The sequence below is a fragment of the Chiloscyllium plagiosum genome, unplaced genomic scaffold, assembly GCF_037043375.1.
Source record: "Chiloscyllium plagiosum isolate Xiang-an unplaced genomic scaffold, Cpla_swu_hap1 HiC_scaffold_33, whole genome shotgun sequence".
NCBI classification, from domain to species: Eukaryota; Metazoa; Chordata; class Chondrichthyes; order Orectolobiformes; family Hemiscylliidae; genus Chiloscyllium; species Chiloscyllium plagiosum.
This window is the reverse complement of record NW_028270171.1, coordinates 6,080,524-6,096,410: the sequence shown is the minus strand read 5'-3', so window position 1 is coordinate 6,096,410 and position 15,887 is coordinate 6,080,524. Positions and strand designations below refer to the sequence as shown.

General features: G+C 43.8%; 1 protein-coding gene across 3 annotated transcripts in view; it reads right to left on the bottom strand.

The window, feature by feature from the left end:
- ap2a1 (adaptor related protein complex 2 subunit alpha 1) overlaps positions 1-15,887 on the bottom strand; it is a 62,936-nt gene that overhangs the window by 40,761 nt on the left and 6,288 nt on the right. For all 3 annotated transcript variants that reach the window (XM_043679527.2, XM_043679528.2, XM_043679525.2), the window contains exons 2-7: positions 10,313-10,381; positions 6,590-6,732; positions 4,818-5,011; positions 3,941-4,070; positions 2,139-2,240; positions 315-423 (exon numbers count right to left, since the gene is read on the bottom strand). In XM_043679527.2, the coding sequence (XP_043535462.1) occupies positions 315-423; positions 2,139-2,240; positions 3,941-4,070; positions 4,818-5,011; positions 6,590-6,732; positions 10,313-10,381 (747 nt within the window). The remainder of the gene's footprint in view (positions 1-314; positions 424-2,138; positions 2,241-3,940; positions 4,071-4,817; positions 5,012-6,589; positions 6,733-10,312; positions 10,382-15,887) is intronic.

The window sequence follows — 15,887 nt, the reverse complement described above, 5'->3', positions numbered from 1 at the left end:
GAAGCGCAACCCACCCATACCCCTACATTTACCCCTTACCTAACACTACGGGCAATTTAGCATGGCCAATTCACCTGACCTGCACATCTTTGGACTGTGGGAGGAAACCGGAGCACCCGGAGGAAACCCACGCAGACACGGGGAGAACGTGCAAACTCCACACAGTCAGTCGCCTGAGGCGGGAATTGAACCCGGGTCTCTGACGCTGCGAGGCAGCAGTGCTAACCACTGTACCACCGTGCCGCCCACGTGACCAATTGATTATCTAATCACCACAATGAACAGACCATGTCACAAGTAGCTAGGTGCCTTACCTGGTGGAGGATAGCACTGCAGGAGTCGTAGCAGCTTGACAGAGAGCCAGGGTGCTGGAACAAAGTAATACGTGTAATCCTGAAGGTCAGTGGAGGCAGATGACACAATCTGTAACGGCCATGAAGGAAGAATCAAGTTAACGGTCATTTGTAAATTATGATATACTTATCAGCGATGCCAGAAAAGACTTGTCAGAATACGGACATGTATCTGCGCACAGATGGGTTCCAATGTGAGGTTGTCAAGGAGAGAAATGCTGATTTTAGAAAATGGAACACTAGGCATCCATCTCATGCAGGCTCAGATCAGTTGCAGTCCAAAGCAAAGAAAATACTGGAAGTGCTCAGCAAGTCAGATAATTATCTCTCTCTCTTCTGGTGTTGATGTTTTCAGGTCAATGAATTTGCTAACCTTTTCTCCACCTAGAGATGCTGCCCATGTAGCAAATCGAAACCTCCCCAGCACAAGTCAGCTGCTTTAAGTTACCACACATGTGTGGCCATGTAAAGAAAATTTAAAAAGGTTGCAGAATTAAACAAGTTGGCTAGGCAATATTAGGGGTGTCACTGCTGAGTATTTCCAACGTTTTCTATTGTTATTTTACATATGCAGAATGCACAGAATTTTGCATTTTTATTCGTCACAATACAAGCTCGCTATACTCATTAGCATCCCCAACGACACAATGACAACCATCCCTCCCATTTCCTAAGCTAACAGGGCATCCTGTAGATTCAGAATGCCAACTTAGAAGTTTGGGCGATTTTCAACTGAAAGTGAATGAATACAGAATGGATGGAAACTGTCCAAATCTCAGTTTCAGACAGACTCCAACTCTTTGCACCTGTTTGGATGGATCTGCAGTTTGAACTCAGGACAAGGAGTCACTGCCTTTGGCGAAAAATTAGCATCCAATTCAGTGAACAATATGACTGCAAAGTGTTAACTATCCAACTGTCTAAAACATTCTTTAGTGGATCAAGTGGCGAGGAGACAGTCACCAAGAGTTCTAACAAGCACTTGATGAAGAACATACAATGAATACGGATCACTTGCTTTCCCACTGTCCTCCCCAAGACAAGGAAGGAACCTGTCTCCCACCCAGTATTCTGTACTTCTGAAGAGATCAGAACCCATTTTCCACACAAAATGAAAGGTATCTCTGCCTCATCATTGAGCAGCAACACATCACAATGTCACTGTAACCACCCCAACTCAATTTTCCCTACTCTGAAGCTGCTTTCACTAAGATATGTTCCAAAGGGGTTTACCCTTCTAACAATCTGTCAAGCAGCACTAGATGTGGCCTAGATGGTCACAGAATACAGCATTACAGCTCAAGCGCAGAATTGCTGTATGGAGAGCAGGAGAAATAGCAATGATTGGTTCTCTGTTGATATGAAAGGCAACCACAGAAGACCATAAGATAGAGGAGCAGAAATTAGGCCATTTGGCCGATCGAGTTTGCTCCGCCATTCAATCATGGCTGATAGGTTTCTCAACCCCATTCTCCTGCCTTCGCCCTGTAACCTTTGACCCCTTAACAATCAATAACTTACCTCTGTCGTTGACTATGATCACAGCTATTAAAATGAACAGCTTCTGATCTTTTTGATTTTGTACTACACTAAGCAAAACCTTCATCCATCACAATGTGAAGAAACTAGTGATAGGAGTGCACTTGCCACTTTCCTTCTGAACAGAAAAATCTATCAACCCACATGATTCCAGCAAACTTACTGTTAAAAGCAGCAATCGATTAATTCTGTTAAGCAGAGGATAAATCCAGATCTAGAAACTCAAGTATCAGCACTTTCACTTACCCGACTAAGTCTGGAAACAGCCAATGAAACACAAGTCTTGAATTCATCAGGGTTCTTCTTGCTCAGGCAAGTGATGAGACTGGTAGCTGCAGTCACAACCCCCTGCAACAAACCAGGAGAAGTATCAAACAGTTTAATCTAAAGGATGCCCAAGATCATCGATCTTTTCATTATGTTTCTTTAGGAAAACAAAATCATATCTAAATTAATAGGCATTGGTGGCGTGCAGCTTGGTTCTCTTGTTACACTAACATTTCACATTCCTCACACCACCAGTGACAAACCCATGACTGGCAGCATTTCACCCTCGTGCTGTAAATCTTTTGCATGCCATAATAAACTCCATCTGCTGAGTCAAGTAGTTAAGACGGACACTATTCTGAATAGTGAAGTATTAGCCAACATTCTCCCCTCAACTGATATCACATTACAACTGGCCCCTCAAGTTACTGCTGGTTCTGGAATTTGAGGTAAGGGTTATGGCAGCTATATTTGACTGGTAAAACAAAGACTTCACTTCACTGCTTATGAAACATATAGGATGCTTAAAATGAGATCATAAGGTATGCCATAAATGCAGTTTCTTCTGCTCTCTATCTGTTAGAGCTCTCAAACCTCAGAAGAAGGTGGCCTGCAATCGTACAGCTGGGTGCTTGTCAAAGCTCAACTGGATGCACTTCCAATATCATGCTTTCCTGAAACCCTACTGACAGCCCTTAGTCTCAGTGCCTTACTTTCTTTCAACAGCACTTTCTAAACCCACAACTTCTGCCTTCTAGAAGGACAAGGGCAGCAGGTCCATGGAGACACCACCCCTACAAGTTCCCCTCCAAGCCATTCACCATCCTGACTTGGAAATATATCACTGCCCCTTCATTGTCGCTGGGTCAACATGTTGGGACTCCCACACTAACAGCATTTTGGGAGTACCTACATTATCTGGACTGCAGAAGTTCAAGCCAGTTCATACCACCTTCCCAGAGGTAGCAAATGCTAGCCTAGCCGGAAATGCGTATTCCGTGAAACCTTTTGAAGATTCTCACATTGCAGAATTGCTCGGGTCCAACGCTAGCTGATATAAAAAGAACATTCCTTATGTTAAAAGTAAGCTTACTCAAATCAGGGGAAGTGATGGTGCAGCAGTAATCTCACTGGACTAGTAATCCAGGGATTACTAATGTTCTGGGGGCATAAATTCAAATCCCAGTTTGGCAAAATTTGAACTGAATTTAAAAATCTGGAATTTGAAAAAAATGTTTAATGGTGATCATGTAACCATTGTTGACTGTCATAAAAATAAGGGAAGGAAATGTACCATCCTCACAGGGTCTGGCCTACACGAGTGCCCAGACCCGGCAAAGTATCTGATTCTCAGCTGTCCTCTGAAACGGCCTTGACTGCCAATCAATTCAAGGACAAATAGGGATGTGAAATAAATGACACCCACACAAGAATAAAACACAATTAAAGGAATTTATTAAAAAAAGGTATTCCCATGCTAACCAATGCCTGTAAAAACAAACAAAAGGTTTCTTGATACTTGCTAAAGCAAGAAATGACAAGTCTTCCTTATGACTCCAGCGTATGAAATCTGATCATTAACCAATTTGAACAGCTCACATTTTCTCAAAGTGATCACAGGGATAGAAAGATCTGGAGTTAATTTTATTTCACCCCTCCGGTATCTCAAGTATTGAAGACAATTGCAAGTTCGGACAGAAAATTGAAGGTGGGACCTCTCTGGAGCAAATCTGTTGCATATACAGTGCAGAAGTTTAAAAAAAATTAACTTATTTGCTTACCAGATGCTGGTCGTTTAGCAGATGAACCACTCGGGATGTCCACTCGCCCATGGGCACCAGGTCTGGAGAAGTCTTGTACAGACGCAGCAGACACAAGGCAGCACTCTGTTTCACACTGTCCATAGTATCACTGTCAACAGAACACCAGCAACAAATTCAGTGGGAGAAATGAATTCTGGGGATGGAATTGCTAATACAGAGGGAGAAAGCAGGAAAACAATTAACATTTTATTTTTAAAATGGATTCACCAGGTTGAAGAATTTGGAACATGGAATTTTGTGTCTTTGGAAATGCAAGGTCAGCACCAAAAATAAGTGAGACAAGTTCCTCTTTACACTTCTAAATGGGTTAGGTATAATAGCACTTCCCTCACTTTGCCCTAATATGGTGCCTTAACCTCAACCTTAGAACACCAGTAAAACAAAAAGAAAGTCAAATTTGGTTTTTATTTTAAAATTTCCGGGATCTGTGGGAAGTGCTAGAAAAATGCAGCAAGTCTGGAAGCATCTGTGGAGTGAGAAACAAAGTTAACAGTTTGAATCCAAGATATTACAAAGAGAATACAACGGACTCAAAGCATTAGTCTCATCAGATGTTGCTAGACCCACTGAGGTTCTCTAGCACTTTCTGTTTGTATTTTAGCCGAGTTGTGCACAATGAGGATTTTTTCCCCATTTCTTGCAAAAGCCATTGTTGCTGGCAAGAGTGATAATTACTGTAAAATTCAGGTACGTGAATACCAGCTGTTCATGACCATTACAAAATGGATAGGGGCCTCTTTACTTTGTTAACAGCTGTAAGAGCAGTTGATAAGAGAACATTTTTGCCCCAAAAAGTGCCAACTACAAACAGCAATTACATTAAAAGCATATTTACCCAGCTACCAGGATTTTGGGAATCTCTGAAGCAAATGCCTCTGCCATTTCCCTACTGCCAACATTTGCAATGCAGTGCAGAGCGAGACACATGAAGATGGGATTGCGACTGGCCAAGTCATTCTTAATGGCATTGTTAATCAGACGAATAAGCTCACTGTTGGAGTTCACCAGCACAGAGATGAAAAGGTAACCCTGAAAACACAGAACACAAGACTGAACCTGAACTTCTCAAAATGTTGTGGTCTAATTGACAATCTTAAGAAACTCATCAGATTTGACAGCTAATCACAACAAACAACAGCTGCGAACTGTTATAACAACTGAAGGAAACAATTCAAATGAAATCATGACAAACCTGCAGATCTCTGTAAACATCCCTCAAATAGACAGTACCTAATTCAGGTCATCAGGACACAAGGAAAGTCAAGCAATGAAGGCAGTGCAAAGGTGGTCCAAGAGACTGACGCCTGTTTTAGTTGTCTGGTTTGGACGCCAGGTTTTTTTTATTCATACTAACAAAAAGCTGATTCTAAAATTTGGGTACTTGTACCAAAATTTCAAGAGTTGCCCCAGTTATGGCCTGACATGCTCACACTCAATGTTAACCATATTTTTGATCTACAAGGGGTCAAAATAGGAAGGAGGGATTAAGTCAACAAGCTGATCAGCCATGACGTGACTGAGTGTTGGAGCAGACTCGAAGGGCCTCCTGATGTTCCTAATTATAATATGATCAATAAGGCATGAGCACTGTGGAAAGAAGAGAGGGGTAATCACAGGCTCAAAGGCAAAAGATAAATGCAAGAACATATGGACAATGAGATAGGAAAGGACTTGGTGATCCATCCAGCCTAGACAGCATTATTGTGGTGACAATACACCCAAACTGCATCCTACCTAACAGTATGGAGGACCAGTGGCAGGAAGTTCTGCATCACATAGTAAGAACACAGCAGTGGAGAGATAAACCCTGAATTAAGAACCTAGCTATCCTCAGCAATATATATCTCTCAAACAACCTCAGTCAAAAGATCTTCTTCCGATCCTACTGCTGTTTTCGGGAGTTTGCTATCTTCAAATGTAACAAGTTTCCTAACATTACAACAGTGACTACATTAATTGACTGGAAAAGGACTCAGGAGGCCCCGAGATGTTTTAGACATGCAGGTTCCCTCTTTCTTTAGAGAGTCTGCGTACACTGTGTTTGGATACAAAGAGTCAGTTTCGACTGCAGTGTCTGGTTGAAGGACTGATTGGTCCTCGCCGTCTCAAACTCAGATATGAAGAAATGGCTACATTAGTGTGGAAACCATCCACACTTTTTTAAAAAAAAAATTGCTACACGGAAGTCTTACTCAATGAATTTTGGTGTTTCCTGCCCATCTCAGAAAGCACAGCAAATGGGAGAAAAGTGACTGTACAAGAGGACTGGGACTGACTCGATCTTATGAGGTGCCACAGCTTTATGAAGTTTCTTTTATTAGAACGTAGGCCAAGACTTCCCCAAACTATGAGCGGTGACCAATCAAAACATTGAGGTCGCAGGCTCAAAAACAGCAATGGTCGCTATGGAGCTCTGAATAACTGCTAACAGTTGTGAGGCTCCTTTCTTTTACAAAGTGGAAATGGTCTAACTGCCTGACCTCGTAGGCCTGAATCCTATCCTATAAAACCTGATGTGAAATAGAAAACCAAACACCTGCCCCCAAGCAAAGAACTTATGCCCGAAAACCATCAGCCCAACAGGTGTGGTCAAGCAGAGATACTCACAATCTGCTTCTCTGTATATTTATTGGAACTAAGCAGGTTCACGGCCTCCATATGGCCAAAGTCAATGTCATGACCAAGCAGGAAGATGAAGAGTAGTTTGCAAACATACTTCTTCTTACTGTAACCATCCAGTGCCTTGTCACCTGCATTAGCAAAAAGAATCGCAGAATTACAAGAACGCGCGGCACAGAAGGCAAGAAATAAAATGCTACTGGAGTTGCTCAGTGTCAAAATTGGATTTAAATCAGTATATGCGTGGGATGATCATGATCGCCTTACATTCTGTATTCTGTAAACCACGACAGAGGCATTTATCATTCAAAAACAAAAATTGCTGAAGAAACTCAGCAAATCTGGCAGCATCTGTGGAGGGAAAAGAGTTAATGTTCAGAAGAGTAAAAAGTCTGAACTGCAGTCCTTTTTTTCATTGTAGACATTTATGGTTGTTCCAAAGAGGAGTCTCACCAGACCCGAAATATTAACTCTTTCTCTCGCTACAGATGCTGCCAAATCTGCAGAGTATCTCAAGCATTGTGCTTTTATTCATGGTTGTGTCAGAGTTTGGCAGTGACAAAAATAAAGTCAGCCAGCATTCCTGTTCTCATCTCCATTTATTCACTACCGTTGTAAAGTGAGCTTGTGTGGCTAACTGGTGAGAATTTGATTGGGCCAGTTGTGGTTTTTAGCGGTTAAACACCTACTGAAATACTTATTGTCTATATTCACAGGCAAATCAGTTAAGCAGGAATCCAGTCCTTGTGAAGCTACACAGAGAACGTTTCATTTCATCGGGGTGTGGTTGAGAGAGACGATGTACAGGATAGAAAGGTTCTGTGATAATCCAAATTATTTATAAATATTTCTACCCTCCAATCTTCCCTCCCTATCCTAGTACTGAGCTGAGGCTGCTGATTCATGTGAAATTTCTCTGTTTGGAGTAAACAGAGGGGAAAAGAAACAGCTGACTCACTACAGGAAGAGGAAGCTAGGACTCGTGTTGAAAGGTTTCTGTGGCTTTCTTTGAATCCTGTGCGCTGTTTTGTGTGCAGAGATGGCACCATATGCTAAAAGGTTAAAAACAAACAAATTAGAGGACTGAGCGAAATAAAAACTACATTGTCTTCCTATTTGAAGGAGTTAGATACTCCCACACTGACTGCAAACTTGTAACAGTTCTGTACAATCGATCATTGCAACAGCCAGGATTGCAAAAGCAACTCAGTGGACCTAGCTCAACACTTGAAATGCTGTTTCCCAATTTGGGTTTCTGTTAACCAGGACTTGTATTATAACTGAAGCACACACTCTCTTCTTGCACAGCAGTCCATAGGATATGCAGAAAGAAAACCTTACACTCAAGTAACCCCCTTCCGTGTCACAGTGACTTTATGACAATTTAAAAAATAAATGCATTACATGCATCGAGAACTTACAGGTTACCTCTCTTTCTCTGAAGAGGGTAACTGGTGGACCAATATATCCCTCAGGTGTAAACTGGCTTCTTTAACCTGGGATAGGCTTGCATGACAGATTATTCCAACTTGGAGTCCAGTTCTCAACATCCATGGGCTGCATTTTCAACAGTGGTTTCCCAGATCAGCTGACAAGTGCTGGACATGTCTATTCTTTACCAATTCGAACAGACAGAAAGACCACCTTCCTGTGACCGCCACCCTCCCATAAGGGAAAAAAAAAACCTGCTTCGCCAGCTTCATCAACGATTGATTGGATGAAGCAATTGGGTTTCAAGGAGGGTGGCAGTTCTACACTTACTGACAGAGACTGGCTGCTGCAATTAGTCAATAACTTCATTTAAATGGTACCATGCAAGTGCCAGGATTGGAGGAGGTACAGGAGATGGACCCTGGCTTTTCTTCATCCAGCAATTGCTAAGTTGAACTACATGCGATTAAGTGGGAGGGGTGGTTCTTTCATGAAAAGCACAGCCTCCAATGGAGGAAAGTGTTGGAAAATTTAACATACAGAAAGAACAAACCTTTGACTTGCTACTGTTTCACTGAGGCACTGGTTACAATGAACTGCACCCGACACAAGCTGAATAGGGATACCTGAAACATTCAGCACCTTACATCTGCCCCCACCTCCTGCAAAACACACTGCTTAGAAACTGACCGATTTCACCTTCTAACCGAAAGAGGGTAGGAAGGAAAACCTAACCAGTGTACTGAGCAATATAGATATTATCTTCGAAGTAAATGTTGAGACATGTTAACTGCATGGAGGAAGCAAGAATACAAGCTGTACTTGCATCCAGTGAGAAATTTAAGCTCCACAAATTAAATGCTCATGCAGCATGGAAACTGGTCCCTTCAGTCCAACTCATTCATGCCAACCAGGTTGCCAAAACTGAACCCAATCCCATTTGCCTGTATTTGGCCTATATTCCTCTAAACCTTTCCTCTAAATATCTTTTAAGTTATGTAACTACACTTACCTTTATCACTTACTTTGGCAGTTCATTCTATACATTCACCACCCTCTGAAAAGGTTGCTCCTCATGTCCCTTTTAAATCATTACCCTCGCACCTTAAAATTATGCCCTCCAGTTTTAGACTCCCTTATCCTAGGCAAAATACCTTTGCTATTCACTTATCTGTGTTTTTCGTCATGTTATAAACCTCCGTAAGGTCACCCTCAACCTCCTGTGGTCAAGTGAAAAAGTCCCAGCCTATCCAGCCTCTCCTTACAACTCAAACCCTCCAGGTCTGGTAACATCCTTGTAAATCTTTTCTGCACACTTTCCAATTTAATAAGATCCTTCACTATAGCAGGGCAACCGGAATATATGTACAGTACTCCAATGTCTTGTACAGCTGCATGACATTCCAATGCTCTAACCAATGAAGACAAGTGCACCAAACACATCCTTAATCACCCTGTCTACCTGTGATGCCAGGTAGGAACTATGTACTTTTACAAAATATTAATTTTAATGCATCTCAGAATGCAGAGCAACAGAAACAGGCCATTCAGCCTAGCTTGCCTGTATCAGTGTTTATGTTCCACACAACTTCCTCCCACAACATTTAATCTAACCCCACTTAAACAGCCTTCTGATCCTTCCTCCCTACATGTCTAACTTCCCTTTGACTGTACTAAGCTATTTACCTCAACCACTCCTAGTGGTAACAAACTCCAGGAAAGAAGCACAACCAAATGTTATTTCTTGTCACAACTTAATGTCTCGTTTCTTTGAACATGCTCCTCATTCATTACATTCCCCAAGCACTGGCAAACTCTACAAAAGCAATCCCAACAACATATAGCATAACCAAATTGAGAGCTCCTCTCATGCACATCAGCCTGAGCTACAAAGTATCAGGGTGGTGCCCAAGTCTGGACGACGATTCACACTTGGTCTTCAGTCAGTCCTCTTCAGTGCAGGAGGCCATGTGGAAAGAGCAAAATAGCCTCCATCTCTTAGTTCCCTGGATAGTATAGTTGGAAACCTGTTTCATGTTCTGGGAGGAGGAGGGATCACCAGGATACACAGGGTGCAAGCTGCTAATTTTAATTGACAGCTTCTGCAATTGCTCATCATTCACCCCAGTTCCACTGTCCATTAGGCCTGCATGCTTTCAGAGGATCAGGAGATCCACAGCTATGTTTTGCCAGTACTCCTTCTCTGGTGTGCGATGCTCACCAGGCTTGCAGTCTGCCACTGAAACCCATCTCCCACCAAAACCCCACATGTACACATACCTTTGAACTTTGATCGGATGTTTGCCAGCTCCTTATTTATTCGTTTAATTTCTGCTTCTTTGCTTTTACCTGAAAGAAAGAAACAGGGACATCAGCAATGCAGAAGTTGGAACTGCTCGCCTCAAATCAGAGTTCAAAGATGTTTATAGGCAGTGTCTAAAATAGGTAGTGAGAGGTTTTGATAATGTAAACAGGGAAAAGCAATCTTACAGGCAGGTGAGTCACAACCAGAGGCACAAAATTAACGGTAACTGGCAACATTTCTTTGACACAGTGAATTATAATTTATTCAAGCCCGAATTAGATAGATCATTGATAGACAAAGGACTCCAAGGTATGGGGGCCAGATAGGAAAGTAGAGCTGGGATCGCAACCAAAACAGTTCTGACCGTATTGAGCAAAGAAGCAGACTCAAAGCCAAATGGCTTACACCTGCTCCTCAACCCCACGTTCCTGTGAAAAGCACAGCCTGAAAAAAGAATTTATGCAGCTTGCACAGTAGCAAAGGGTGAAACAGTAAATTTTAAAAGGCAACTGAATATATAGTTGAAAAGGAAACATATGTAGGGCTACAAAGAAACAACTAGGGAATGGGAATAACTGTGGAACTCTGACAACGATAGGCATGGTGGGCCAAGTACAAAAAACAATTTCTACATTAATTTCGAGCACCAAATTCTCCAACACACATTTTAAAATTTAGGGACCTTAGCAGATTAGTAATTCAATTCAATCTGCACTAATAGATTGGGGGAGACTGTGGCCTCGTGGCATTATCACGGGACTGTTAATCCAGAGACCCAGGTAACGTCCTGGGAATCTGGGTTCGAAGCCCACCACAGCAAATGGTGGAATTTGAATTCAATAAAAATTTGGAAATAAAAAATCTAATGACAACCATGAAACCATTGTTGATTGTCAGGAAAATCCCATCTAGTTCACTAATGTCCTTTAGGGAGAGGAACAGCCATCCTGGTCTGGCCAATATGTGACTACAGACCCACAGTTGACATTTAACTGCCTGATGGGAATAAATGCTAGCCTAGCCAGCGATGCCCAAATTTCACGAATGAATAAATTTTAGAAAAAGCATTTGTCAATTCTATCACATGTAACACACACCAGAAAGGTGGAGGTAAGACAGATACCCTCTTCTTGTTCATGAAGTCGACAACAACGTGCATTTAATCAGTAACCTTAAACATAACAGAAGTCACAAGGAGCTTAAGCAGCGATTCCCAAACAAAAAACTGACACTGAGCCACATGTGGAGTTCTTCTGAGAGGTGAGCAAAAGCTTGGTTAAACAGTTGGGTTTAAAAAGGAAGGAGAGAAATTGGTAAAGGTTTAGGGTTGAAAAATGTGTTGCTGGAAAAGCGCAGCAGGTCAGGCTGCATCCAAGGAACAGGAGAATCGACGTTTCGGGCATAAGCCCTTCTTCAGGAATGAGGAGGGTGTGCCAAGCAGGCTAAGATAAAAGGTAGGGAGGAGAGACTTGGTGGAGAGGTGTTGGGAATGCAACAGGTGGAAGGAGGTTAAGGTGAGGATGATAGGCCGGAGAGTGGGTGGGGACGGAGAGGTTGGGAAGAAGATTGCAGGTCAAGAAGGCGGTGCTGAGTCCGAGGGTTGGGACTGAGAAAGGGTGGGGGGAGGGGAAATGAGGAAGCTGGAGAAATCTACATTCATCCATTGTGGTTGGAGGGTTCCTAGGCGGAAGATGAGGCGCTCTTCCTCCATGCGTCTTGTTGCCATGGTCTGGCGATGGAGGCGGCCAAGGACCTGCATGTCCTTGGTGGAGTGGGAGGGGGAGTTAAAGTGTTGAGCCACAGGGCGGTTGGGTTAGTTGGTGCGGGTGTCCCAGAGGTGTTCTCTGAAACGTTCTGCAAGTAGACGCCTGTCTCCCCAATGTAGAGGAGGCCACATCGGGTGCAGCGGATGCAGTAAATGATGTGTGTGGAGGTGCAGGTGAATTTGTGACGGATATGGAAGGATCCCTTGGGGCCTTGGAGGGACGTGAGGTGGGGGGGGGGGGTGGGCGCAAGTTTTGCATTTCTTGCGGTTGCTGGGGAAGGTGTCGGGAGTGGAGGTTGGGTTGTTGGGGGTGTGGACCTGATGAGGGAGTCGCGGATGGAGGTTGGGTTGTTGGGGGTGTGGACCTGATGAGGGAGTCGCGGATGGAGTGGTCTTTCTGGAATGCTGATAGGGGAGGGGAGGGAAATATATCCTTGGTTGTGGGGTCTGTTTGGAGGTTGCGGAAATGACGAAGGATGATACGATGTATCTGGACGTTGGTGGGGTGGTAGGTGAGGACCAGTGAGGTTCTGTCCTGGTGGCGATTGGAGGGGCGGGGTTCAAGGGCGGAGGAGCGGGAAGTGGAGGAGATGCGGTAGAGGGCATCGTCAACCACGTCGGAGGGGAAATTGCGGTCTTTGAAGAAGGAGGCCATCTGGGTTGTTCGGTATTGGAATTGGTCCTCCTGAGAGCAGTTGCGGCGGAGGCGAAGGAATTGGGAATATAGGATGGCGTTTTTACAGGGGGCAGGGTGGGTGGTGTAGTAGTCTAGGTAGCTGTGGGAGTCGGTCGGTTTATAGTAAATGTCCGTGTTGAGTCGGTCGCCCGAGATAGAAATGGAGAGGTCTAAGAAGGTGAGGGAGGAGTCTGAGACGGTCCAGGTAAACTTGAGGTCGGGATGGAAGGTGTTAGTAAAGTGGATGAACTGTTCAACCTCCGCGTGGGAGCACGAGGTAGCGCCGATACAGTCATCAATGTAGCGGAGGAAAAGGTGGGGGATGATGCCAGTGTAGCTGCGGAAGATGGACTGTTCCACATATCCGACGAAGAGACAGGCATAGCTGGGGCCTGTGCAGGTGCCCATGGCTACTCCTTTGGTTTGGAGGAAGTAGGAGGATTGGAAAGAGAAGTTGTTCAGAGCGAGAACCAGTTCAGTCAGTCAAAGGAGGGGGTCAGTGGAAGGGTACTGTTTGGGTTGGCGGGAAAGGAAGAAGCGGAGGGCTTTGAGGCCTTCGTGATGGGGGATGGAGGTGTATAGGGACTGGATGTCCATGGTGAAGATAAGGCGTTGGGGGCCGGGGAGCGAAAATCATGGGGGAGGTGGAGGGCGTGGGTGGTGTCCCAAATGTAGGTGGGGAGTTCTTGGACGAAAGGGGACAGGACCGTGTTGAGGTATGCAGAGATGGGGCAGGAGCAGTCTGAGATAATGGGTCGGCCGGGGCAGTCAGGTTTGTGGATTTTGGGCAGGAGGTAGAAACGGGCGGTGTGGGGTTGTGGGACGATGAGGTTGGAGGCGGTGGATGGGAATTAGGGTTTAGGGTGGGAATTTCCACGTTCAGGGCCTATAATAGCTGAAGGCACAACTTTAAAAAAAAAAGGCACACAAAAGGCCAGAATTGGCAAACTGTAGAAGGTTAATAGACCAGAGGTGAAAAATTAAATTTCCATCTCTAGCCAATTCCCAATGACGATGGCTGTAGACCATATGCTGCCTTGCATCAAACAACATTACATAAATAAGACAATTGAGCATTAGATTTTTGAGGAAAAAGGAAGAATAATTCCCGAATGCTCTGGGTGTAGCCCTTCTTTTACGTGGGCTGAGGCATGCCAAGGGGTAAAATAGAGAAAACTTTAAATAGCATTAAACCTGCCTTAAGCATGCTTGGCTTTAACAATAAGAAATATTTTCTTAATTTCCCTTAAATTTGCAAGTGAGCAGGCTCAATCCATTCAGATTGAACCATTACTGAATTATAGAATCCCTACAGTGTTGAAGCAGGCCTTTGGCTCAGAGTCCATATCGTCCCTCCGAAGACCATCCCACACAGACCCACAACACCTCCCTCTCCACCATAGCCCTGTAACCCTCCATTTCCCATGGCCAATCCACCTAACCTGCACACCTTTGGACCGCGGGAGAAAACTGAAACACCTGGAGGAAACCCACATAGACACGGGGAGAATGTCAAACAATTGATGAATACAACATTGGCAAAAAAAAAGTTAAACTCAGAAAATTAGGTGAAACACTAAGGCCCTTGTGCAAGATGTCGAGAGTGGGTTGCTGGAAATACAGAGCAGGTCAGGCAGCATCTGAGGAGTAGGAGAATCAACGTTTCAGAATTCCTGAAACATCAATTCTCTAGGTCAGGTAGCATCCGAGGAGCAGGAGAACCAAAACATCGATTCTCCTGCTCCTTGGATGCTGCCTGATCTGCCGTGCATTTCCAGCACCCCACTCTCGACTCTGATCTCCAGCATCTGCAGTCCTCACTTCCGAGCGCAAGATGCCAAGACAGGGAAAAAAAGGGGCTTAATAAATTAGTAAATTGTGACTAAGTGACAGTGTGCAGATTTTAAAACCAACCCTAAATTATTTGCCTGCTCTATGATATTGGGAGACTATTTAGGCCAACACTTTACAGCAGTTCCTCAGTACTGCAGTGATGTCACAGATGGTGTTTTTTGGAAGAGATGTTAAACTGAGGTCCTATTTGCCTATTCAGGAGGATGTAACTGGAAGCCATGCACGTGAAGCACTTTGGACCATGTATTTATTTAAAAGCCTGTAGATAACAAGAGGAAGGAAAAAGCAAGGGAGATAAGGTATTGCAGTTTCAAAGTCCTAAGTGTGCAAGCACAGGAACTTGGCACAATGAGTGAAAATTTCAACACCAGAGTGCACACAGGGAAAAGGAAGGCTGTGCTGATTGGTGTTTTAAACTGTTTAGGAGGAACAAGGGAAAGTGTAGAGATCATGTCAACAGCTGTGCCGCTTGCATACAAGAGTTAAAATAATCTGCACCAAACAGGCGCCAGCATCCAATCTGGATAAGAGCATGTTTAACAAAGGAATTCCATTGACTCATAACAAAAAAAACGACAAAAAGGAATGACTTGCATTTATGTAGCATCTTATCACAAGGAACATCTTGTGTTCCCTCATACGTGCAAGCAATTTATGAAGGCTGGAGCTTCATCTTCAGCTTGATATTCCACTCATTCAACACTACACTGCAGTCTCCTTCAAACATTTAAGATTCAGATGTTTGATTGGATAGATGCTGAGAGGCTATTCCCTTCTCCAGCTGGAGAGCATGGAACTAACCTCATGATGAGGAGAAATTTCTTCACTCAGTTATGGATCTTTGGAATTCTCCACCCCAACGGACCATGGATGCTTAGTCATCCAGTACATTCAGGTCAGAGATAAATTCTTGGGATATTAAGCAACCAAGGGATATGGAGTAGGGTGGGAATGTGGAGTGAGATCAGCCATTATCTCATTGAGCAGAACCAAGGGCCATTCTGCCTACTCCCAGTCCATTATTTTAGTGTCTTGTCCTGCATTAAGCGTTCTAGTTTACTACACAAAGTGATATTTTAATACTGCTTGCAGATTCAAAATTAAAAGATTTAGAAGTTAAAAATAGTGTCAGCTCCACCTGTCACCCGTCTGGTTACCTATGCAACAAGGAACACAATGTTCCTAATTCATCTTGTGTGATAACACACAAATGATTCAAATTACCGGGATGCTGTGAAACAGTAAATGGGGCCTT